The following is a 27,531-nucleotide window of genomic DNA, read 5'->3' on the forward strand; positions in this document are numbered from 1 at the left end:
GTAGTGTCTGTGTCTACTTGAGGTAGAATATACACACCTGTGACAATAACCAAAGTAAAGTCCCAAAGAAGATAAAATGGTCCACATTTAATCGTCAGAAGATCCAGATTGGCCGAGCAGTAGTAGCATTGTAAGACCGTTACGTTCCTGCTGTTGTACCAAACAGAGAGTTTCAGTGGGTCAAGTATTGTTGGATTTTGCCATGACTCTGTGAAATAAAGGATGTTACAGTCACAATTGTCTTGCTGGAACTTTATCCTTGTTATCATGTCTTCCAGCTTGTTCTTTAGTGACTGGATGTTGGCTATTAGGACACCAGACATTGGTGAATGTTGTGCCTGTGCCATCAGCCTTACACTTTGGTGCATTTCCTTCAATGTCTCTTTTGGGTATGTTCGCTGTTGTTGTTGGTGTTTTTTCAAAGGATGTCACTCAACCAAGCTGAGTAAGCGAATGTGGAGGCAGAGAGCTAGTGAGTGACCCAATCCTATGTTTATTAGTCATCAGTATAACTTCTAATGAATGCAACTCAAAGAAGTGAGTGTAAACAAGGCAAATAAAAAAAACAATTAACAGAAATAAACAGTCTGATTGGAACCAGCAGAATGGCAATCCTACTCAGTGGAACCATCCTGTCTTGTCATAATGAATTATTCTGTGTCAGCCTATAGTTATAGACCAGTTATCAGAAGCACACATCTCCAGACAGCATACTTGTAAAGGTCACTGAGGCACACAAGCTTCCTCATCATACCAGGGTTATAATCCTAGGAAGAATCCACATGTGGTTTGCAGCCTTCAAACTAATGAAAAAGTAAAAATAAATAAAATAAAAACTAAATGAAAAAGTTATGAGGGTGGTCCATTATTTTCCTCTTCCGATAAGTACTGAGTTCTACAAAGATTAGTAAATATGCTGTGTTTTGTATTGATGCAACCACTGCATGATAACACAGAAAATAAGTTTTATTATCAAATTGTATGTGTAGTTGCTTTGTTATTTTAAAAAAAATTAAACTAAAGTTCTTCAAATTGTGGTACTTTTAATGGCTATCCCAACATTTTAAAAAGCAAATTAGTGATGAAAGAATCTTTTAGAATTATCTTAATTTAGTGCATTTCTGTGACCCAAAATATAATTTGATCTTCATCCAACCCCTAATAATTGGTTACATGTGCAAAGCAGCAATAAAAATGGATTGATGTTTAAATACTGGAGCATAAAATCTGCATATCTCTGTCTTCAACTGTTTTAATTGATTCAGTTTTTTTCATTGTGGTTTTTTTGTAATTATGTGAACTTCTAAGGTAATTCCCTTATTTGAGGGTAATTTAATAATATTATTTAATAAATGAGAAGCCATTTTGGATGTTGTGGACCCTCCCTAGAAACAAAGTCTACTTTTGTTGTTTTTGTGAAAAAGAATCATGTCCAGGTTTAAACAAATTCTAAAAATGAGTTATTATTGCTCATAATAATAGAGGATGTTACTAAAGATTCTAAGAACCTGTTTTTCATTATTGTATATTTTTGGGGAGAATGCAGAGATGGAGAATATTTAAACAGTTTTAGGGCTCTTTACATGTGTCAACTCCACAGCAATAACAGCAATACTATAGGAGATTACAAAGAATCCCATGATAATAGTCACTGACCTGTAGATATTTGTCATATTGGTAGTTGTTGAAGCTTATGAATACACCATAGGGAAAACTTTGAAAACAATTGTGTTCAGTAGGGGTTACACAGAAGAAAGCCAATGTTTTACAAAAATGTCTTAAGTTACAGTAGCCACTTAAGTGATCCAAAATGTTTTTTGAAGAATGCTGTTTGGACAGATATGAGCAGATATTCAGTGGCAGATATTCAGTATTTGTATGCCTTAATAAGTAGAAAATTGATGGTCATTCTTCGAACAATAAATTCTGGATTCAACCAACTAGTTCTGCTGGGTAGTGTTAAGGTATCTGTGATCCTAAACACAAAATAAAGAGAAGCTGGTCAAATTTCTTGTTTTGAAATAGCCAATTGAAAGTGCCGACTTTGAAGAGCAAATAAGAGAAATGTATTGTTGAAATCAGTGCTGCCAAAGGAATTGCTGCCATTATGAAGGTTCATATTTTGTAGCAAAGGCTGTGAATATTTCATCAGCCTATTTAGAGTTTATTTATTATTTCTTTATCTGATTAATGAATTTAGTGTCTTTTAAAGTCAGTTGACACTTTTTATCAAATCATTTCCAGAATAAATATAAGTAAAATGGTTCCTCAAGTTTTTCCTATTCTCATATACCAGGTGGTTTGTCAGTTCATTCTTTCTAAAGTACGCAAACAAAACTACCGAGGCAAGTATCCAAGAGCGTTGTAGTCATGTGTGAAGTGACAAAGAGGGTCCAGCTGTGTCAAAGCTGTAATGTTTTTTTTTTTTTTTTCCTGTTACTTGGCAAAGTTCTTTTACCTAAGGTGGATTTGGTTCCCAGAAGATTAAACATAAATAAAAAATCAAGTTGATAGATTTGCTAGCCAACACAATGCAGATGTTATGCTTCAGCAATAAAAATATTACATTTAGCAGTGGAGTATATCTTCTCTTTGGAGAGAAGCCTTTCTTAAAGTAGTGGATCTCCATTTTTGTTTTCAGTTCTCTAGTTCACTATTTATTTTTCTAGCTAGTAATTCTCTTTCATTTTAAATCTTCATCTTTCAAATGCAAAACTTACTTTGCACAGGTTTTAAGCTTCAAAAGTGAAACGCTGAGGGAGTCTATTTAAAGCATTATAAATTAGATCAAAGATTTGAGTTGTCCAATTAAGAATAGTGTAATGTGATTATACTTATTGATTTTTAATTTGATCGCTGGAAGTGTCAGTGTTGTATCTTGGCTATTTGATATATGTTACTTACATGGCTGCTGTATTTTTGGTTTGATTAATAAATGAATAAATGCCTTTGTTAATTCTTATTTTTCCTCAAGTTAGTTTGTGCCATGGTCTAATACAATGTAAAAAGTACCACATATAAAATATTACAAATGAATGTTACAGTGATGTGAAAAGAATTTGCTTCCTTCCTGAAATCCTCTTTAGTTGTATATGTGTCACAATGAATGGCTTTACATCTATAGGAAAAATGTAATTTTAGGTAAAGGGAACCAGAACAAACATATAACATTTCTATATTTCTACTTAATATATTTAAGTAATAAAGTTGTCCAACACCAGTAGGTCATTTCCCCCTTAGTTACTGACTCAAACAGTTGACCAAAGTTAATTAATAATTAGCCTCAACTGACTGCAATGGGAGTGTAGTAATCACCTCTCACAAAATTTCTAGAAGAACACTATGCCTCAGTCAAAGGAAATGCTAGAAAATTTGAAGTAAGAAATTGTTGAAACGTACTAATCAAGAAAGGGTTACATGCAGTAGGAGTCTCTGATATTAAACAGCACCACAGTGAATCCATTATCTTCAAGTGGAGAACCACAAGGGCACAGTGACAACTCATTCTGAACGTTGCAGAGGCTCCCAAAAAAACATCCAAAGAACTGCGGGCCTCTCTAGTATCAGCTAAGGTTAGCATTTATGAATTCATATTAAGAAAGAGACTGAGTAAAAATGGGATTCATGGAAAAAAAAAAGTGGAAGCCTTTGGTGTCCAAGAGTAACATCAGTGCTTATCTTACATTTGCCATGAAACACTAGGATGATCACCAAATCTTTTGAAAAAATGTTCTGTGTCTTGGTGACACGGGTCTCCCTGTAGTGTAAAGTTATTGCAGCATTCAACAGGAAGAATATCATACCTCTAGTAAAACATAGGGGTGGTAGTGTGATGATGTGGGAATGCTTTGGAGCCCCTGGACCTGGAAGACCAGCCAATATTGGAAAAAAACATGAATTCTGCATCTCACCAGAACATTCTTTTTAGAATAATATTAGGTTATGTGTTTGTGATCTGAAGTTGAAACATGATTGGGTTATGCTGCAGGGCAAGAACCCAAAACAAAAGTCCATTTTGCAACTGAAAGGCTCAAAAGAAGCAAAGCTAAAATTTTGGAGTGGTTTATTCTGAATTGAACCAATTGAAATGTTGTAATGAGACCTGAAACGAGCAGTTCATGCTCACAAACCTACCAGAGGGATGATGGGGGTGTTGGATAACTTTGTTCCTTAAATAAACTACTGTAAGTAATGATTTAAGAAATGTATTATGCGTTCACTTATGTTCCCTTTCTCTAATATCTCATTTTGTCTAAAGGTCTAAAGCCATCATTCTGTAAAATATGCAGAAACAGAAGAAATTAGGAAAATGGCAAATACACAGCACTGTATTTTTTATTGATTAAAATGCTTAATTTTAAGACCGCTATATTTCATAGTATGAAAATGAATGGCTTACTTCTTTGGGTTAGCTTATTGGTTATTATTTACAGTAGGTAAAGCAATTGTCAATTATAGTTAAAAAGGCCCTAGTCTCTTGAATTACTATACTACTCAAAAAAATTAAGGGAACAGTTAAATCACACATCGGATCTCAATGAACAAAATATTCAAGTGGAAAATATTTACTGTGTAATACTGTATAAAACCCATTGAGGGCTGGATTCAGCATCACACCAAAAATCAAAGTCAAAAATTCAAATCACAGGCTGATCCAATTTGCTTGAATTTCATCACAGTAACTCCTAATGTGACTCAGTAGTGTGCTTAATCCCCATGTGCCTTTATTCACTCCCGACAATGTCTGGGCATGATCCTGATGAGACAGCAGATGGTGTCCTAGGGGATCTCCTGCCAGACCTGGATCAGGGCATCAGTGAGCTCCTGGACAGTCTGTGGTGCTAGTTGGTGGGGTCGGATGCACCAATACATAATGTCCCAGAAGGTTCTCAATTGGATTGAAGTCTGGGGAATGGCCAGTGAATGGCATCATGTGCTGCCTATACACTCTTGCCACATGAGGATGGGTATTGCACTGCACCAGGAGGAACCCAGGGCCCACAGCACCAGTGTAAGGTCTAACAGTGACTTTGAGGATTTCATTCCGGTACCTAACAGCAGTCAGGGACCATTGCCTAGCAAATGGATGTCTATGTGACCCTCCAAGGATATGCCTCCCCAGACCATCACTGACCCACTGCCAAACCTGTCATGCTGAATGATGTTTCAGGCTATATAACGTTCACCACAGTATCTCCACACTCTTTCACATCTGTCACATGTGCTCAGTGTTGCTCTAATTTGTGAAGAAAATGGGGAGTCAATGGTGGAGCTGCCAGTTGTAGTATTTTCTGGCAAATCCCAATTAAACTGCACAGTGTTGGACTGTGAGCACAAGTCCCACTAGAGGACATCGGGCCCTCATGCCACCCTCATGGAATCTGTTCCTGACAGTTTGGTCAGAAACTTGCTTACCAGTAGCCAGCTAGAGGTCATTTTATATAGCTCTGACAGTGCTCCTCCTGTTCCTCCTCACACAATGGAGCAGATACCAGTTTTGCTCCTGGGTTGATGCCCTTCTACGGCCCTATCCAGCTCACCATGTGTAACAGTCTGTCTCCTGGTGACTCCTCCATGCTCTTGAGACTCTACTGAGAGGCACAGCAAACTTTCTTCTGATGTGCCATCCTGGAGGACCTGGAGGAGCTGGACTACCTGTGTGCTATTAAGTTCCTCATGTGAGACCAGAAAACATGTTTTATAAAGGCAGCCATTAAAAAAAAAAAAAATTCGTTTCAAATTTGAAAATAATGTCAAAAATCACATCAGTCAACCTCCCAAATTCTCCAGTTCCACAATTCAGTCAATTTTCCCATTGACCCTGAGGATTGTCCATAAAAACCTTATGCTTTGGGGTGTGTATGGCATGCATACAGAATGCAGAAACTAATAGATTTGAAAGTGAATACAATAAAGAAAAGTACATCACCCTCTATTCCTACAACAGACCAGTTAAGAATTAGTGATGATTTTAGGAACTTAACTGCTTTCCGCCACTGATTAATGGATTTGATACCAGTAAAGAATTACATCTGTTCTAATATAGCTGGAACTGTTTCTTAACCGTTTCTGATAATTTCCGTTAAGATTTCCAACCGGAAATTTCTGTTAGACAAAAAAGAAGAGTCTTCAGCCAAAGGAAACATGTAAAAGAAGAAAAATATGAATAAGTAGGCTAACCAGAGTAGAAAGAAAATAGCAGAGATAAAGCCCGGTATATAAACAAAGGTGATTCTCAAAAGCTATGTACAAGTAAGCCAGCAACAAATAATGAAGAGATGGCAATACACACCAAGAACAAGATGTGTCTTGTAATGCAGTATTTCCAAGGCCTTCAGCAGGCAAAGCATTAACTTATGAAAAATTGGAATTGATTAATGTTTGGGGTACATAGTTGGTACCAGGTATTTTTCATTTGTATGAGTACAGAATAATTATCACAGGCAGAAATTTGCATGAGTCGGTGGATAGCAAGAAAAAAACGCAGCAAAAGCAAAACACATTTGTTTGGAAAGAGAAATGTTAGGATGAAAAATGGAGCAAAGGGAGTTTTTCAAAGCACCAGTTTTGAAAAGAGTGTGGGTCTGAAGATAAAAGGTGGAAGAACAATTATGGAATTATTCACATACTCATAAATACTGTGAAATATGCAGGCTTGTATAAATAATAATAATGGCAGAATAATAAATGCCTTATTATGACCAATGAGTAGAAAAATTATGATTTAAAAGCTACTTTAAATGTGTAAAAGAGGTATGTCAGGAACCTCTAGAAATGCACTAATTCACAGGGTTTAGCTAACAGAAAGCCAAGTGTAGGTGTCACGGTCAGATGAATGGAGATATGAGACTGTTGAATTCCAGTATTTTATATTTAACGTAAAAAAACAACTGAAACAATAAACAAACAAACATGCTGTAAACTAATATGGCAGAAAATCAAGTCTCTCGTGAACAGGCAGGCAGTTGAGGGTGTGACCTCATTAAACTTTCTTGCACAGCCACCCCCAAATTTGTGCAACAAATTTGAAAACAAGAAGAAAGTTTAAACTGACCTTTGCAATCTTAGGCATTATCAGTTAAGTCATGAAGCTGTATCAGTCTTGACACTACATTTATAACAACGGTCATTCATCTGAAGTCTGTCCAAATTTAAGACCCCATCAAAGGTTAAAGTGACTTTCCCAGTTTTCCAGTTAAATACAGTCGTGAGATCACTCCATAGGTATATTTGACTAATATGCAGAATGAGTTCAGACAATAGCAGATGGGAAAGCTGCTAATAACTGTCTGCTGCTGGGATAGATTAATACTGGGTGTGGAAAGTGTTGATCACTGACTGCAACTATTCCTGCTGTAGTTCTGGATATTCCACCTGCTCATCTGCCTGGATGATAAGACTCTGGTTGTAACTGCTTCATTACTGAATGAACTGTTTCAGTACTTCTGTCTCATTGGCTGGGGGCATAAGGGCATTCATTTCTCTTTAGTATGTCAGTCATTTTTTAGCCAATTTCTTTTTATCATTTGTCACTGATCATATGTAAAGGCAGTGCTTTAATTTTAGAATTTTTATTGATCAGCCTCCTTGTCGTTGGAATCACAAAATTATTGTTTTTGCTCTGCAATTTGGTTTCAAAAATGTAAGCTACCTGTATATTTGTTATTGAAATTCATTATTATGTTAAGCAAAAAAGTTAAAACATACTGTGTGGCAGTATTTTAGTGACTGATGAAAGAAAAAGTACAGAAACTCTTTAACAACTTGGCCTCACTCAAACTTGTCATCAGTGCACAAAATATAAAAAAAATAGAAATTGTGGTTATGAAAAGAACAGATCAAAAGACATTAAATACAATAGGAAGCCTTGAAAATTTAAATGTAGATTTGCTTAATAATACTTACTATTAATGCACACATGTTGTACCCATTTCCTAACAGTTTTCCCAGGTTCAGTTGACCCCATTTGACAATTATTTATATTTTAATTCTTTTCATAGAACTATTAAGATCAGATCATTACAGCAATAAATTATTTTAATTGTAAATTGCACTTTGTTTTTTCTTGCATTATATGTAACCAGTCTATTTTCTTCCACCATTCTCCAAAGATAGTTGCAGTCATTGTCATTCTTTTTTCTGGAAAATGAGACCACCATAGATTTAGTCTTCTTCTAAATATACTACGGTATTTTTTTCCGTCTATTAGATGAGTTATAATTATGGCAAAATCTGAGCATGTGCATTTTTCAATTTGTTTAATTATAAATGTTGCTTTTGGAAACCTTACTCTGCTAACATTTCAAATAAATCTTCAAGAAGGAAAGTCCTCCACAAGCTATAGGATGGACTTCAGATTAAGTCTCAAGAGAGAGAATCATTCATGCAAATTAAAATGTACATTGGTTAGCAAAGCTTACACGGACAGTTGGCTAATTCTAAATAAGTTATCATGTGCCAATGGCAAACACTTTTACTACTACTGTCAAGACACTGATGCTAATTTTTCACAAACAAATCTTCGTAACGTTAACAGGTTAATGCACAAGACTGGCCAACAATCTGTACAATTCTGAGCATGGGAAGCTGTTTTTCTGTTCAATTTTCACAATAAACAGTTATGTACTGAGTTCATTCTCCCTGATAATATTTTGTTTTCTAGGGTACCTGCCTAAACTTTTTTAAACATTAGTTCCTTTTGATTAATTAACAAAGTAATTAGTCAGTCAGTTAATTAATTGATGGCCTTGTTTACATAAGATTAATTGCTGGGACAGCATAAGGTGATAATTAACAAGCATGAACATTTTACAGTACTGCACTTTACTGTACATCCCTTAACAAGCAGTTTTGCTTTACATTGTTTTAAATATTAACATAACTTTATTATTTCTATTTAGAGTATTTTAAGACTACAGTATTGTTTTTCTTTATTTGTAAAACCAGTTCATTGTGCTCATTTTCTATGATTTACTATGGCTTGTATATTTGATTATGCCCAATATCTTTTTTTTAATTCCTGTTAAATATCTGTGATTTCCTGAACAAAAATTGTATTTTCCTGTTTGTTTAATTTACTTTTACAGGTAATGTGAAATGTTAAGTCTAGTGACAGCTTTCACTAGCTACTTTTTAATAAAATAAGTATAAAGAACAGGTGGTAATTAATTCAAGCTCTGGGGATAAAGCAGGAAATACAGAGAATCTGTGGTTCCAAATCTAAATATTTTCCAGGTGGTGGCATTTATTGTGAGTGACAGGATCATGATTAACCCTTCATGCGTATTTGAGCTAATAACAAGCACTTTAAAAATTCACTGTTGTTTGTCATTTTAGATTATTGGTTACTTTTGATAAATGCTTTATGGCTTTTAAACAGGTGTTTCAATTTATAGTTTGTACGTAGGGCTGATTTTGGTTACGTTTCCTAGATATGATTACAAAATAAATATTTTGTGTATGAATATAAATAAAATGTAAATGTTTTTAGCATTTTTGACTTTTAAATAAGTGAAATAATTACAATTATATTATTATTAACATACTTTTGATAATTTACACTAAATTACTGAAAATTCTAGCAATATGTAAACTAAAGTATGTACAGGGGGAATGTGAAATGAAGGTAAAACACTATGTCATGCCTTTTAAAAATAAAAATATTACTGTAAATGTGTGCTGCTGTGTATGTGTAAGTGCCTTGTTGGGGGGAAAAGATCAAATTTTGAAGTCATGCTTAATGATCATCCATTTCTTTTGGTCTTGTTTTTCCACTGCCTTGTCTCACTCTGTCTCTCTATCATACTCTACCTTGCTCTCTTTCTCCCAGGGCATTTTTCTCTTCAGCTGTATTCAGCTCTAACTATAAGGGGTCATTCTGTAACAACTGTCTGTACTTCTTAATGCAACAGAATATTAACTGTGGCAATCTCTTAAATAGTTTTATTTTTTGTGGAAATGTAAGGAGTCACATTATTTTTAGAAAAAAATATGTAATTGGAAGTAAGCTAAGAGAAAGATGAATAAAAGGCTGCACAACTGTTGCAATAACCATCTTTTTGATTCTGTTTCATCATTAGTCGTTTTTTCGTTTAAATAATATCTTGCACTTGTTTATAGCGTGTTAATATTGTAGGCATTTCCTGCCAGTTATATATGCATTAAATGCTATCATTCCTCACTGAACATGATTTTTAGCAAGATGCCTGAAGACTGCTTATATATGATTTTTCCCCCTGCTAGCATGATTCATTTTGTTTAGTGGAGTTCTAACTATGACTTAAAATTTTCCTTTTACTGCAAAATATTCTATGTGTGTTGTTAAAGGCAGGCTTTTAAAACTGTCCACATTTTTACTATGTTATAGATTATGCAGTTATAGATTATTCTCAGTCAAGAACTCTTTGAGGTATTGGTAGTACTTCCTCACAAATCCTGAAACCATGGTTTGATTTGCATTCCCATTACCTTGTAAAGAGTGCACATTCTTTTCATATCTATGCAGATTTTTACTAGGTTCCTTTCATATATCAAAGATGTGTAGATCAACCTAATTTAGCTTAATTGGGCAGTCTAAATGTACCCATTATGAGTGTGTATGACCAGGTATTTGTGTGTGTGTCCTTCAATAGAGAAGTGCACTATGCTGAATTGTTTCTTCCCTTGGCCTGTTGCTAATCAGAAAGGTTCCCATTGCCTAGGATCGTAAGCAAGTTCAGAAAATGAAAATGTAGTAAATTTAATTCCTAGTACACATGTGTTAAAATGTACTTTATGCAATTCAATTTAACACTATTAACTTTTTTTTAGGCTGGACAGCTTTTATCTACACACTTGCTGGCTGTGTTCATATTGGTAAGTTTGTTTTCACAGTACAGGCAAACCGCTGACCAATTTTATGGGAAATTTAAGATTAACAAATTAAAGAAGAAAAATATCAACAACTTTCTAAAAAAAACATGCATACTCTTTATAGAACAATTAACATCTTTATCTTTTTAGGTTTTTAAAACTGTATGGAGAAGAGTTGTATATTACATAATTTAAAAAAGCTAAACTAATTTCCACTAGCAGTCCGTACTTACAGTAATCTTAGTATTATGTCTGATGTCAACATTTACTTTGACAGTAATGTTAGAAATCATTGCTTTTTCATCATTGCCTAATTTTGGAATAATTTGTTTGCTTCTTCCACCAAGAAGATAGCAAAATGCAAAAAAATCAAAGTTTTATTGTAAAACAAAACTTCCAAAATTTGAAATGTTATTTAATTTGACAAATTCATTATTGCCTAACTTAAACAATTTGTGACCTTGATCTAGATAATCAAGTTACAAAATGAACAAATTTTGAAAAAGCTTCACATAAGTTGTATATATTTGAAGCAAGCAAGTGAAGCATTTAAAGAATAATTATAAAAATGTTCCAGGTATATCATTGCAATAAAGCAAACATCTTAAGAAGGAAAGTAGTCATTTTTAGTGTCAAAAAAAGATCTTGTATTTATTTCACCTCAAGTATCCCTCTAACGGTTTATTATCATAACTCATTTTAAAAATTGTTTTTTTCTTGCTATATTTTTTATCTCATTCCACATTCATTTGCATAACTTTGCTTCCAGACCCCATTCACTTTCTCTTTTTGCCCTAGAGTGTCTTTAGGCCTCATGGTATTTTTTACAGCACATAACAGCCCCAGTTCTGCATCCTTCTTGTTGGAAATATTTGTGTTACAAACTTCCATTTCAATTAGTTAAATATTATAAATTTATCAGAAAATAAAAGTCTCTTGTACCCTGCCAAACTGAAAGTGGATATTCAGGACAAGCATTACATCTTTACCACTATGGAGGAAGCAGAAAAAGAGTTAAGAAAGCTTATCCCAACACTTTTTTGAAATACAATCATGAGTTGCATCCTGTGATGGCATGGCAAAGAAGATCTTGCCGGTTGTTTGATCCACTTGCAATAACACTGGTACTGTGATTATACATCCTTTTCCATTCTCAGACACTTTTTGTTGATACTTTAATTACAATTTTTTTCTTTTTTTTTTTTTTTTTTACTTTTCTAAAGGAGACTGTTTAACGTCATACCCTTGGTTAATTGTTATTGTTATTATCATATTAGGGTTTACTATGCTTATCCAGGGCCACTTTTTAACACCATTCCCTAGGCTTAATATTTTACTATCTCAAGATTGCTGAAGATTAGATTTTATGCTTATAATAATTGCACTGTATTGGCAATAGATATCTCAATTTTATTCTTCATACATTGCCGCCGTGGGACTTGTTTTGTTTTGGACGTGCCCTGTCTCTAGGTATGTCAGTAGACTGGGACTTTGGGAAGTGGGGTCCAGCCTCACATGGGGAGGTTAAAACTGGGGGGTGGGTGAACTAAGGTGAGAGAGAAAGAGAGCAAACTATCTCTAATCTATCTTTTTAATCCTTGTAATTATAAATGCCAATGTAACAATAACCTTCAGTGTAATAACTTCTGGGAAAATTGGAAATTAAGGTCAAAGCCGTCTTATTTTCAGTTAAGACTAAAAAATGACAATAAAAGTTCAGCAGCAATGTCTCAAATACATAAAATTGTATTTTTACAGGAGACCCAATTATTAAGCAAGGATCAGTTTCAGGTGCACAAAGACTGGACTGGCCAAATATTCTATTCCAGCTTTACAAAGAAAACTAGAGGTGTTAGTATTCTTATACATAGAACAGTCTCATTTGTAGTATCAGATGTAGTATCTGATCCTGAGGGGAGATATGTAATTGTCATAGGTAATGTATTTAATTGTAAAGTGATTCTGATTAATATTTATGAACCCAATGTCGATGATAGGGATTTCATGCAAAATATATTTGCATCCATTTACAATGTGAACACTTATGAAATTATAATGGCTGGGGACTTTAATTGTGTTTTAAATCCTGACCTAGATAGGTCTCCTGCCACATGGGCGATGACATCTAACACTGCAAAGACAATTACACAGTTTGTAACTGACCACAACTTATCAGACCCCAGGAGATTTCTAAACCCAAACTCGAGAGCATATTCCTTCTACTCACCAGTGCATCATTGCTACTCAAGAATTGATTATTTCTTTACAGCTACAGGTAACAGCTTCTTGCCTATGATTAAATCTTGTAAGTGCTCCGCTATTGTTATTTCTGACCATGCCCCCTTGATTTTGGAGCTAAAATCACTATGCCCAACATACTCGCAGATGCCGTCTTAATGCACTTTTATTATCAGACAAGAACTGTACAGAATTTATATCCAAGCAAATCGATTTTTTTAGAGAGAAATACACCCTCAGAGGTTTTTGCAGGAACTCTCTGGGAAACCCTGAAGGCCTTCTTAAGAGGACAGATTATCTCATATCTTTCCCACAAAAATAAATTGGAAGCCAAGAAGATATCAGAGCTAATCAATGAAATTACTAGAATAGATCAAGAACATGCCAGGTGTCCAAGTGAGATGCTTCATAGGAAAAGGCAGGCTCTGCATTCAAAGCTCAACCTCTTAACAACTTAAGAAACTGAACAACTCATACTTAAATCAAGATATCATTATTATGAACATTATTATGGATGCATTACAGATATCACAAACATACTTTTAGGGCAGAGGAATTGGATAAACCTTTGGCACTATCAGAATTACTAGATGCTTTAAACTCACTTCAGAGTGGGAAAGCAGCAGGCCCTGATGGCTACCTTGCCGAATTTTATAAGAAATTCTCTATTCAGCTAGCTCCCCTTCTATTAGCAACATTTACAGAAACTAGAGAAAATAGAATTCTACGTCAAACTTTTTGCCAAGCATTAATTACTGTCTTTCCTAAACAAAATAAGGACTAATTAACATGTGTATCGTACAGACTAATCTCACTTCTGATTAACAATGTTAACATACTCTCCAAAGTCCTAGCTAGAAGGATGGAGAAAGTGCTGCCTTTGGTAATATCACAAGACCAATCTGGATTTATTAAAGGCAGACACCTAGCTTCCAATCTTCGACACCTGTTTAATGTAATATATTCACCAACAAAGTCAAACACCCCAGAGGTATTATTATCATTGGATGAAGAAAAAGCAGTTGACATGGTTGAATGGAACTACCTTTTCACTACATTGGAGAAATTTGGGTTTGGCCTGAACATTTCTGCATGGATCAAATTACTGTATACCAATCCAGAAGCTTCAGTTTGTATTAATAGCATCATTTCAGACTACAGCGTGGTACCAGACAAGGATGCCTCTTGTCACCACTGTTTTTTGCAATCGCGATTGAGCCACTCACAATTCACTGTCGAAATGCTATTGAGATAAAGGGGATTATCAGAGAAGGATTGGAACAGAACGTTTTTCTATATGTAGATGATATGGTACTGTATATAATCAGACCCACAAAATACTGTGCCTGCAGTCCTAATAGCTTTAACAGAATTTCAAAACATTTCTGGTCTCAGAATCAATTTGAATAAAAGTGTGCTTTTCCCAGTGAATTCTCAAACATACAATATTAGATTGGACAACCTTCCCTTTTATCATCGCAGATCAGTTTAAATACCTAGGAGTAAACATCACAAGTAACCATAAAGCTCTTTATCAACAAAATTTTGCCGTCTGTATGGAAAAAATTAAACAAGACTTGCATAGAGGGTCAACCCTTCATCTCACTTTAGCTGAAAGAATTAATATTGTTAAGCTGAATATCCTTCCTAAGCTTCTCTTTTTATTTCAAAACATTCCAATATATATCAATAGATCATTTTTTAAGAAATTAGACTCAACCATAACCTCATTTATTTGGAATTCAAAAAATCCACTTATCCAAAGGGCAACCCTACAAAGACCTAAGATGGACGGCAGCATGGCTCTGCGTAACTTTCAATTTTATTACTGGGCAGCAAACATACAAACTATAAAAACCTGAACATGGACAGAAATAGACGAACATACACAGGCTTGGTCCGCAATAGAAATAAAATCCTGCAGTACTTCTTTATATTCCTTGCCTTGTACCCCAATAAATACAAGTTATCACCAATATACTAAGAACCCAATTGTGCTTCACTCAATCAGAATATGGAACCAATGTAGGAAGTATTTTAAGGTAGAGAAGCCTTTATCTGTGACACCTTTTCAAGAAAACTACCTTTTCCCACCCTCTCAAACATACAAAGTTTTTAAAACCTGGATTAAATCACTTAGAGATCTGTACATAGACAACGTTTTTGCTTCCTACGAACAATTACACTCCAAATGTAAATTACCAGCAGCACATTTCTTTCACTACCTTCAAATTTGAAACTTTGTTAAACAGAACCTGCCCAATTTTCCTCACCTCTCACCTACCTCTATGCCGGAAGAAATATTGCTCAGTCTTGAGGACTCAGACAGCATTTCTGTAATATATAAAACTATTTTACAGTCCCTCCCTTTCAAAGATCCAAGAGAACAGTGGGAAAAGGCTCTCTAACTCAGTATTTCAGAAAAGGGATGGAAGGTAGCAATGTACAGAATTCGCTCGAGCTCCAAATGCACAAAGCATAGAATTATTCAACTTAAAATTATATATCGAGTGCATCTCTCTCATTTAAAATTGTCCAAAATGTTTCCAGGACAAGATCTAACCTGCAAATGCTGCAACGAAGCTCCGACCTCACTGGGTCACATGTTTTGGGCCTACACCAAATTAACATCATTTTGGACCAAAATTTTTAAATGCCTTTCAGACAGCTTGGATGTCACAATCCCTCCTAATCCACTAATAGCTGTGTTTGGGGAACTTCCAGATGGGCTTAAAGTGGAGCAGGACAAACAAACTTCATTTGACTTTACTACACTATTGGCACATAGACTTATCTTGCTCAATTGGAAGAATCCTAACTCAACTATTCTAAGTCAGTGGGTAACTGATATTATATACTGTTTGAAACTGGAAAAAATCAAATTCGCACTTAGAGGATCTGTACAAAACATTGTCAAAACCTGGCAGGATCTAATCAATAACATTTTAGAATAAGCATTTAAATTGAGGAAGCAGGTTCTCTCCCCTCTTTTACTCCATTTATCTTTATTCATTTATTATTTTATCTATTCATTTGTCTTTACTAGCATAAAGTTTTAGACTGCTGGCCTAGCTCTCTTTCTCAGGGGTGGGGGTTGATTTCTGTCAAATATTTTTTTTCTTCTTTTTGTAAAACTTGATGTATGTGTATGGAATGTTATTTCATTTTAATAAATTCATCCATCCATCCATTATCCAACCCGCTATATCCTAACTACAGGGTCACAGGGATCTGCTGGAGCCAATCCCAGCCAACACAGAGCGCAAGGCAGGAAACAAGCCCTGGGCAGGGCGCCAGCCCATCGCAGGGCACGCACACACACACGCACACACCAGGGATAATTTAGAATCACCAATGCCCCTATCCTGCATGTCTTTGAACTGTAGGAGGAAACCGGAGTACCTGAAGGAAATCCACACAGACACGGGGAGAACATGCAAACTCCACGCAGGGAGGACCAGGGAAATTAACCTGGGTCTCCTAACTGTGAGGCATTAATAAATTTAATAAAATTAAAAAAAAAAAAAAGAGATCTAAGATTGTTCTGACAACTAAAGAAGGCACTATATCCAAGAAAGACTGCCATCTGTTATAAAATTGCTGGATAGATCTGCGATGAGCAAACTTTAACTTTTTTGTTTCTGATAGTGTAATATTTTTTTGGCTGTTGCAAAGTAGATTGCGTAGCAGAGTTCTGACAACTAACCAGGATTACATGGCAGGTTTTCAGTGCAACAATGACGGATACATTAGAATTACTGTGTATTTGTGGATGGGTATTATATCTGAACAGTGATCAGAATGAAAGTTAGATGATCCTTTGAAAGACCTACAACATTTTGGGATTTGGCATGCAAACTGGCAACTTCAACATTGTTTCTCTGGTGCAAAAGTAGTTGTAGCTCAGGTTTGATGTTAAAAAATGCAAGCTAGATATAGTCAGGTTCACCTTTATTGGCAACATTACACTGGAACCAGATTTCATGTTCAAGAATAGCTTCTCTTGTATTGTGAGGTTTTTTGCCCAGTAGCGGACCCTAGAGGGTATAAAGATAATCAAAAATCTGCAACTACATGTCATGCAGGGCAATTTTTACCCATAGCTGAATTTATTGTGTGTTAACAGCTATTCAATTATTCATTCTTTTAACACTAGAATTACCAGAGCCTACGAAAAAACTTGTAAATCCGTCCCACCTTAAATCGCTTCTTAAAATCGTTCACAGCTCTCCACCAGCGTCTTTTGTCATCTAAATGTACTGATAAAATCAGGCTGTACGCAGCCGGCTATTCCATCACCCCACCGACTTAGAACGTGCACAAACTTCTCCCAGCTCATGCCTTGATTGATTTTCTGGGAATGAAGTGGAGTTTTAGAGTGGATATAATAGATCGTTGTTTGTAACACACGCATTTCATGTCTGTTCCGTTTCTACAGTAATCTGTGTAAACACATTGTTAAAACAGAAACGTTTTTTATATTCTAGTAGTAGATGACAAAATGTAGGCATAAACTATATAATGTATGAAGCCTGAAGTGGAAATATCAAATAAATACTTTCACAAAAGGTACAAATCTAACACAACAATTGCGCTTTTATTCAAAAATATAACTGCAGAAACAAAAAGGCGCCTTAACATGCGACATTGACACCTGTTTATTATGACTACCTCCGTGGCGCAATAGAATCAGCTGGCGACTGGGAATCAAAAGGTCGATCCAGCACCTCTCTGTTTTGAGAAGTAAACTGCTCTTAGTCTTTCTATTTTAGAATAAAAACATAAATTTGATATCAGTCTGTAACAGCCGGTGTAATTTATGATACTTTTAAAGGTTAGCTTTGATTTTTTTTTTTTTTAGTCAGTTTTATCTCAGCTGCGTTCACAAGCCCAAACACACCCCACCCCCGCATCTGACACTGCTGTTTTCACATAGACGCGCTATAACAGAGGTAAACTCAGCTCCCTTCTACGTCGGAGCAAGAATGCACATACCATTGCTTGCATACTAAAGTGTCAACAGGCACTTTTCGTGGCATTACACACATTTTTGAGCATGCACACTGCTTGTGACTTTAGGCTTTAGGAAGTAAGTAAATAAATAAAGGTAAATTGTGTCATAAAATGATTTCTTCAAAACGTCACATATATTTGTCTCTTTCTTTTTTTAAAATGTGCATTGATCACCGCCAGCATGCTGTAGCACACAGCATCTGGCCACCTGCATGTTCTTGCGTGCACTGAATAAGAGACAAATATACAGTCTGACTGAGAGAATTAGACTGAAAAAAAGCAAACATTTAGAAATGCCATACTTTTACAGCTGATCGGACGCTGTTCGTTTTCAAATAATATTGCATTTCTCTCTATGCTGTGGTTCTATTACACACCTAAAAGAAAGAGACAATATATATGAAAACATCATCGCACAAATGCCAGATGCTGTTTTTTTTATATTATATTATATTATATTATATTATATATATATATATATATATATATATATATATATATATATATATATATACACATTTTGTAATGTGAGAATTTAATGTAGAGCTTCTGAAACAATGATATTATTATTGTTAACATGTTTAATGCAAATACTGCATAAAATATGTCTGGGCCCAATGATTCACCACTCTCCATAAGAAAGAATTGGTGGCACTCTGCATTTGGAACTTCACTAAACTGCCTTCTAGGAAAGGTGGGTTGAACACACTTAACAGAGTAATACTTCTAATGATCTCTAAGTTTGAGATAAAAGTGTGAACAGAATAGAATGGTTTATGGATTCAATGTGATGAAACCCTATGTACCATTTATCAGTGTTTTCGTCATAGCTAATTATTGTGTTTGGTGGACAAATGTTTAGGTCCATTGTTTAGTTCAATATTTTTCCTTTTTTTTCTATTTTTTCTCTCATCAGAGCTGACCATTTATGTGTATTTCTCCATGATCTTCAAAATGAGCTCTTTTAAATCGAACAGACTCTGTTTATGTATTGCTCTAATATAAATAAACATGTAAGGTAGGCTTTAAAGTATGAGGTTTTAAGAGAGTTACTTTCAAAAAATATTGTCATCATTTGTGGGTAGAACCATAATAAAACACTAAAGGCTACCCTGCAACAAATGACAGTACAATATTTCCAATAAAGAAAAAGTCACTTTACAATAATGTGCTGTAAAAAACAACACGTACTTGAATATGAACACATATTGTCAATATTTTATGTATTTTGTGGGTCTCTAGGAAGTCTTAAATGACTAGAGAACTCTTACAAAGTGATGTTTATTTTCCAATGAACAGTTCAGTGGCTGTATGGTTGGTATCTGGCTTCAGTGAACTGTAATGTCAAAACATTTTTTTCCTTCTGAATTCACATGATTGAGATCCTTGATATTACACATAATAAAATCTAGTAAATAGTCATACTTTTCCAGTTGGGTGACACTGCCTTACAGTAAGGAGACCATGGTTCGTGTCCCAGGTCCTCACTCTGTTGAGTCTGCATGTTCTCCCCATGTGTGCAGGGGTTTCGTCCGGGTACTTTTGTGTTGTCCCATTTTCCAAAGACATTTAAGTTAGGTGAATTGGCAATGCTATATTGGCCCTAGTGTGTGTTTGGTGTGTCAGTGTGGGTGCATTTACCCTGTGATGGACTGGCACCCTTTCCATGGTTTGTTCCTGCCTTGCACCCCAGGCTGTCTGGGAAATGCTGCAATACCCACCCCTCCTCCCAACCACTGTGGTGTTGATTATTCGGGTTAGAAAATGGCATGGCTATTTATGTATTTTTACTAACTTTAAGTTTTACTCTGCTGGCCTAGCTCTCTTTCTCAATGGTGGGGGTTGAATTGTTTTAAACAAAGTCTTGTAAAACTTGACTTATTTGTATGGAATGTTATTTGATTTTAATAAAATTAATAAAATCCATAAAATAAGAAAAAAAAGAAAATGGCATGGCGTAACTTTTCCATTATTTTGATTTTTACACTTCATAGTTTCAGTAACATAGATTTAAATTTTTTTTTTGTAGGTTTTGAACTTCAAAACTTACAAAGTCTTAGACTGTTATCCTTGCATTTAACTGTTGAAACATCTTACGTACTGAACCCTTTAACCAGTGATATCTCTTAATTATTTTCTTAATAACTTTTGGTTCAAGATGAGCCCCAAATTATAGCCGTTACATTTCACATTATGTCTGGAGGCAGTATACATCATGGCTAGTTTGTCATGTGAATTCACATTCTTTATTCGTAAAGTCAGTATCAAACCAAGACATTTTTTATATTTAGTTCCTTATATTTTCCATGATTTTCATATGGCTAGAAAGATATATATTTCTTTCTCATGACTTACAGGTACAATCACAAAAATTATAAAATTTGTTTTTCTGTTTATGTGTAGGTCCTGAAAATGATCAAAGGAAAATTGATCCCCATTATACATGTGTTCTTGGTGATGGTGAAAGTATACTAATGGAAAATAAGGTACTATTGTATTTTATTGATTTGTACAATTTACATAAACATAAATAAGAACTATTCTATGAAATAAACTGAAGCTGGCAAGTAAAGTCACACCTTCTAGTTGTGGCCTGTGTTGGGGGCTCCAACAGTCCCCAAACCCAAACAATGCCAAATAAACTAAAATTATAAGGGAAGGAAGGTTTTATTACAATTGAATAAAGAATATTACAAAGCTTTGGGAACAAAACACAACAGATAAGGTAGTGAAGAAAATTTTAAAAGATCCTTCATGCTTCCTCTTGTCTACACTTTCTACCTTTCTCCCTTCATTCTCCTCTTGTCTTCTCCGTCCTCGTGCCAAGTGAACTGTCATACATACTCTACCCGATTCCAAATTCACCAAAGCAGTGGCCACTGACCTATTTTATGCCAAATCCCTGGACTACTTCCGAATGTCATTTCCAGTCTCCTCTGAAGTTTCTTCTCCGGGTCAGGCATAACCTTACAAAATCCATATGTTTTTCTTCCCAGAGCTCCCTCTGACAGCACTAGGTACCCCTGCCAGACTGCTGTTGCATTTGCTGTCCTGCCGGGACCTCTATTGTAGCCTCCTGTTGCCAACATTTACAGGGCTGGGGAATGTGCACTCTTTTATTGTGCACTCCCCACTTTCCATTCTATTTACAACCCTTGAGTAATTGAGTTATCACCTGTTGTTTAAGAAAAATTTTGTTTCATTTTCTTTCCACAATATAAAAGTTCACCACTTTCAGCAAGGAATTAAAACAAGAAATTATGCATTAAGAGTCATCTGCTTGCATGAGTAATGTTCCGACATGCTTCTTGAGCAAAGTTCAAGTCTTTATTAATGGGACATAGTAAATTATATGTTGAGCTTTTATATTGAGAAGAAACAAAAATGGTCAAAAGCAATTCACTTAGCAACATTTTCAATTTCTTTACCTATTCAAACAAACGCTTATCTTTACAGTTTACATCAGACAATACAATACTGTATGGGCCTCTTATTCACTGCCTATTACATTACATTTTAGATAGATAGATGTAGTTTAGGACATGCATTTTATTTTTTGAGGCATAGATTGCATAATGTTTTTTTGTAAATTAAACTATAATTGTAGAATACAATGTTTTATGTTAGACAGGGCTGTTTGTAGTTGTAATATTTTCTTGCATTTATTATAATATGCCTCCAGATGGTTGACATCCCTGTATGTAAAATGATAATTATAAGTACTCCTTGTATTAAAATAGAATAGGTGGTGCAATTAACTAGTTGATCCCTAGCAATGAACAGTGACTGTTTACATGAACATAATTATTTGATGTTTAATTTCTACAATGCAATCATATTTTTTGTAAATTAAGTTTTCTTTATATCCAGAGGTAATAGCAGGGTGTTGTGCTATGTTAGTCGTTCTGGATGCAATGAGAAGTCAAGCAAGATGACAAAATGAACAAAATCATTACATCTTGTCTGTAGAAGGAGCCTGAGCTGCCTGGGAAGCTTGCATATTGTAATCTTTTTAGTTAGCCAATAAAGGTGTCATTTTGCTTGACTTCTAGTTGTAGCTAGAGGTAAGAATAATAATATCAGTTGGCTTATTTGGGACTAGTCAGTTTACTATTGCATATTGTTAGGATATGTGTATCTGATTATCTTACAAAATGAATACACAGTGGCATAAAAAGTTTGGGCATCCTTGCTTAAAATGTCTGTTACTGTGAATAGTTAAGTGAGAAGAAGATTAACTGATCACCAAAAGGCATACAGTTACAGATGACACATTTCTATTCAGCATTTTATGCAAAATTAGTGTATTGTTTTTGTTTTATACAGTTATACGGTGATAAAAAGAAAGGTGCACCATCCAAAAGTTTGAGGTCTCAGATAACTTTTATCAGGGTCTCAAACCTTAATTAACCTGATAGGCCTATGGATTGTTCACAGTTATCATTAGGAAATGCCATGTGATGCTAACTGCAAAGCTGTATAAATTCTCAGCAGCCATGGGCTCCCCTAAGCAGCTGCCTAGCACTCTGAAAAATAAAGTAATTGATCCTCACAAAGCAGAAGAAGTCTACAAGAAGATAGCAAATTGTTTTCAGGAAGTTGTTTCCTCAGTTCATAATGATATTAATAAAGGACAGTTAATAGGAACAGTGGATGTCAAGTTGAGCTCTGGAAGACCAAGAAAACCCTCAGAAAGAACTGCTCATTGGATTGCTAGAAAGGCAAATAAAAACCCCTGTTTGACTGCAAAAGACCTTCAAGAAGGTTTATCAGACTCTGGAGTGGTGGTGCACTGTCCTACTGTGCAACAACACCTGAACAAATATGACCTTTGTGGTAGAGTCAACAGAAAAAAACCTTTCCTGCATCCTAGCCACAAAAATCAGCGCCTGAAGTTTGCAAATAAATATCTAAACAAGCTTGATACATTTTGGAAACAAGTCCTGTGGACTGATGAAGTTCATATAGAACTTTTTAGCCACAATGTGCAAAGGTTTTTTTGGAGAAAAAAGGTTGCCAAATTCCAGGAAAAGAACACATCTTCAACTATTAAGCATGGGGATGGATCAATCATGCTTTAGGTTTGTGTTGCAGCCAGTGGCACAGGAAACATGTCATTGGTAGAGGGAAGAATGAATTCAAATACTGTAAATACCAGCAAATTCTGAAGCAAACATAACACCATCTGTAAAACATCCATCCATCCATTTTCCAACCCTCTATATCCTAGCTACAGGGTCACGGGGATCTGCTGGAGCCAGTCCTAGCCAACAGAGGGCACAAGGCAGGAAACAAACCCCGGGCAGGGTGCCAGCCCACCGCAGATCTGTAAAAGAGTTGAAGCTAAAAAGAGGATGGGTTCTACAAGAAGATAATGAACCGAAACTAACCTCAAAATCTACAATGGAATACCTCAAAAAGTGCAAGCTGACAGTTTTGCCATGACCCTCACAGTCCCTAGACCTAAACATTATTGAAAACCTGTGGATAGTTCTCAAAAGAGCAGTGCATACAAGATGGCCCAAGAAACATGTAGAATTAAAAGCCTTTTACAGGGACAAACATGTGCAAATACCCCAAGTAAATGCTGAAGGACTTTTAACTGACTACAAAAAGTGTTTACAAGTTGTGATTTTTGCCAAAGAGGGTGTTACAAGTACCGACTATGTCAGGTGCCCAAACTATTGCTTCAGACCCTTTTAATTTTTTTTGGTATTTTGTTCCTGTGAATGATGGAAATACAAATATAATCTTGCTTAAAATAGTAGAGAAATGTGTCATCTTTAAATTTATACCTTTTGGTGATCGGTTCATCTTCTGCTCACTTAGCTGTTTAAAGTAACAGATAATTTAAGCAATGGTGCCCACACTTTTGCATACCATATTTGTTCTGAAAAACTGTTTTCCATACTCAAATATGAAGAACTGACATTACGGGAAACCTGTAGTTAAGAAGGAAATCCTTACTGACATACAGGAAGTAACTCAGCATGTCAGTTTGGGAAGGTAGGGGCTTGTAGGAGGTGGTAAAGCCGGTTGTATGTGGTGTTATGAGCAGGACCACCAGTGCAAGTTAGAGAATGTGACAGACTGAGAGTATTCTAGGGAAATTGCCCCATTCCCTTCCATGATACTAGATGGGAGGTGATATAGCTGAGAGAGAGAGAGGTTATATATAGCCGGCAAGAGACCACAAGAGTTCCTGGATAATTGATGGCAGCAAATGAGCCCAAGCAGGGAAAACTGGGTCTATGTTTAAGAGCAATGTTTTAGTAGATTAATGGGAAGCTAGTCCACTCTGTAGAATAGGGCAACCTATCTCTAACTTAAAGAGTCATTTATTTTCCACACTAATAGAACAGTCAGCTGAGGAGTTGCCTACATATTTCAGACCTTTAAGAGATACCAAGGATAAAAGTGTTCATGGATTACAGGGACATTCTTGCTTGCCTGTGCTAATAAACTAACAAAACTCAAGATATTTATGTCTCTTGCCATTATTCACAACGTAGAGAGACATACTTATTTCAGGTTAAGTGTTGTGCTTGTTCGTTTTGGTGGGTCTGTTATATGGAAAATTCAAATCAAATTATTTTAACTTGCCAATTAAATATCCAAGTAAGAAGGGAAAACAGATATTCATAGCTGTACAGTGAATATGTTTGTGTCTAAATGAAAAGAAAATAAACAGAATGTCTTGGTGTTAAAGAGCAATTTTGTATTTCTGATACAATAATGTATTTTTGCCATAATGCCATAAAGTAAAAACTGCATTCACAAATTAACCCATTTTTACCATGATAAATGCACCGATCAGCCACAAAATTACAACCGCTTGCCTAACATTATGTAGGTCCAACTTTCAGTGCCAACACAGCTCTAACCCATCAAGGCATGGACTCCACAAGACCTGTGAAGGTGTCCTGTGGTATCTGGCACCAAGATGTTAACAAGAGATCCTTTAAGTATTGTAAGTTGCGAGGTGGGGCCTCCATGGATCGGACTTGTTTTTCCAGCACATCCCACAGATGCTCGATTGGATTGACATCAGGGGAATTTGGAAGCCAAGTCACCTATCTGAACTTTTTGTCGTGTTCCTCAAACCATTTCTGAACAACTTTTTCAGTGCGGCAGGGCAAATTATTATGATGATCTAAGCCACTGATATCGGGGAATACAGTTGCCATGAAGGGATGTACTTGGTCAACAACAAACTTTAGGTAGGTCGTACATGTCAAAATGCTATCCACATGAATGTCAGGAACCAAGGGTTGCCAGCAGAGCATTGGTCAGAGCATCACATTGGCTCCACCAGCTTGCCTTCTTTCCATGGTGCATACAACTACCATCTTTTCCCCCGGTAAATGCCACACATGCACCAAGCCATCCACATGATCTAAAAGGAAACAAGATTTATCAGACCATCTTACTGTATCCCGATAGTTCTGAAACTTACATGTTCATTGTAGGCGCTTATGGCAGTGACCGGGGTCAGCATAGTCACATTGACCAGTCTGCAGCTACACAATCCATACCGAAAAAGCTGTGAACCACTGTTTGTTCTGACACCTTTCTCTCATGGCCACCATGAGTATTTTCAACACTTTGTGCTACAGTAGCTCCCCATGCACATTAGTGAGCCTTGCATGCATATGACCCTGTCACTGGTACACTGGTTTGTCCTTCCTTGGACCACTTTTTGTAGGTACTAACCACTGCATAGTGGTAGTACCCAACAAGACTTGCCTTTTTGGAAATACTTTGACCCAGTTGTCTATCCATCACAATTTGGCCCTTGCCAAAGTCATACAGATGTTTACCCAGTTTTTCTGATTCCAATATAACAACTTCAGGAACTTACTGTTCAGTTGCTGCCTACAGCTTAACAGGTGCCATTGTAACAAGATAATATTTACCTGTCAGTGGTTTTAATGTTGTGGCTGATTGGCATAATATTCCATTTGTAAACATTATCTCTTTCTTTATGTATGTATGTATGTATTCATTTATTTATTGTTATTCAGGAGACTGAAACTGCTCATCTCGTACTGATTGCTGGAGAGCCAATAAAGGAGCCAGTTGCAAAGCATGGTAAGACAAACACAGAGCATATCAGTTAAAACCTGCCTTCTACTGGGGCAATGCTGGGGAGAATGTCAAAGTAGGCTGTATTAACCATTGCAAATAAGGTAATCTAAAAGTTGTTTTATCTCATGTTAAAAGTGTTGTAATGATAAGAAAAAAAAAGTTTTGTTTATTTTTGAAAGCACTGCAAAAATGTATTGAGAGTTGCCATATTTGTAACAGTTCATCATTTACATGTCCTTGTCTAATATAACAAAGTAATCTTTAGGGCAAATAAAATTTGATTTAAAGTTTACTTGATGCCTTAGCATTAAACCTTTGCTGTAGCATTTAAAATACCCTATACTTGGCCAATTCTGATCCTGATTTTATTTTTTAAAAATCTTGAAATTATTGAACATGTCCATACCATTCTAAATATGATCCTGAATGTGAAAGGAGCTACAGTGCATTCAGAAAGTTTTCAGACTCCATCACTTTTTCACATTTTGTTATGTGCAGCCCCTTGCTAAAATCAATTCAATTGTTTTTTCCCTCAGCAACCAATGCTCAATACTCTAGAATGACAAAGTAAAAACAGGCAGATTTATTAAAATGAAAAAACAAATGTCACACTGCCATGGGTATTCAGATCCTTTTCTATACCATTTGTAAGAACTTAGTGACAAGATAAACTTTAGTTGGGGAAAGCTACAAAAAGTCTGCAGCATTGAAGATTCCCAAGAGCACAGTGACCTCTGTAATTCTTAAATAGAAGACATCTGGAACAAGCACAACTCTTCATAGAGTTGGCTGCCTGCCCAAACAGAACAATCAGGGGAGAAAGGCCTTGTTAAGAGAAATGCCCCTGAACCTAATGGTTATTCTGCTTGTTCTCCAGGGAACCTGTGTGTAGGTAAGAGAGACTTTCAGGAGGACAACCATCCTTTCAACACTCAATATGATTTGAGCTTTATGGCAGAGTGGCCAGGCAAAAGCCACTCCTGTGATAAAGCCACATGAAAGCCCAATTAGAGTTTGAAAAATGCATCTAATGTAAGCAAGATTCTCTGCTCTGATGAAACCACAATTTAAGCGTTTGGCCTTGATTCAGTGTCAGGTCGGGAGGAAGTCATTGGTAATGCATGGTGGTTGTTTTTCAGTGGTAGGGACTGTGAGACTAGTTAGGGTTGTGGGAAAACTAAATGGAGCAAAATACAGAAATATCCTTAAGGAAAAACCTGCTCTAGAGCACTCTCGGCTTCACACTAGGCCAAGGGTACAACTTCTAAGAAGACAATGCACAAGTAGCTTAGGGACAGCTCTGTGAATGTCCTTGACTGTCCTACCAAGAGACCAGACTTG

General features: G+C 35.9%; 1 protein-coding gene across 2 annotated transcripts in view; it reads left to right on the forward strand.

The window, feature by feature from the left end:
* Positions 1–27,531, forward strand: part of pir (pirin) — a 149,522-nt gene that overhangs the window by 112,055 nt on the left and 9,936 nt on the right. For both annotated transcript variants that reach the window (XM_039745056.1, XM_039745057.1), the window contains exons 7-9: positions 10,810–10,854; positions 20,506–20,588; positions 26,127–26,193. In XM_039745056.1, coding sequence (XP_039600990.1) covers positions 10,810–10,854; positions 20,506–20,588; positions 26,127–26,193 — 195 coding nt within the window. The remainder of the gene's footprint in view (positions 1–10,809; positions 10,855–20,505; positions 20,589–26,126; positions 26,194–27,531) is intronic.

This window comes from Polypterus senegalus, chromosome 2 (genome assembly GCF_016835505.1).
Source record: "Polypterus senegalus isolate Bchr_013 chromosome 2, ASM1683550v1, whole genome shotgun sequence".
Lineage (NCBI taxonomy): Eukaryota > Metazoa > Chordata > Cladistia > Polypteriformes > Polypteridae > Polypterus > Polypterus senegalus.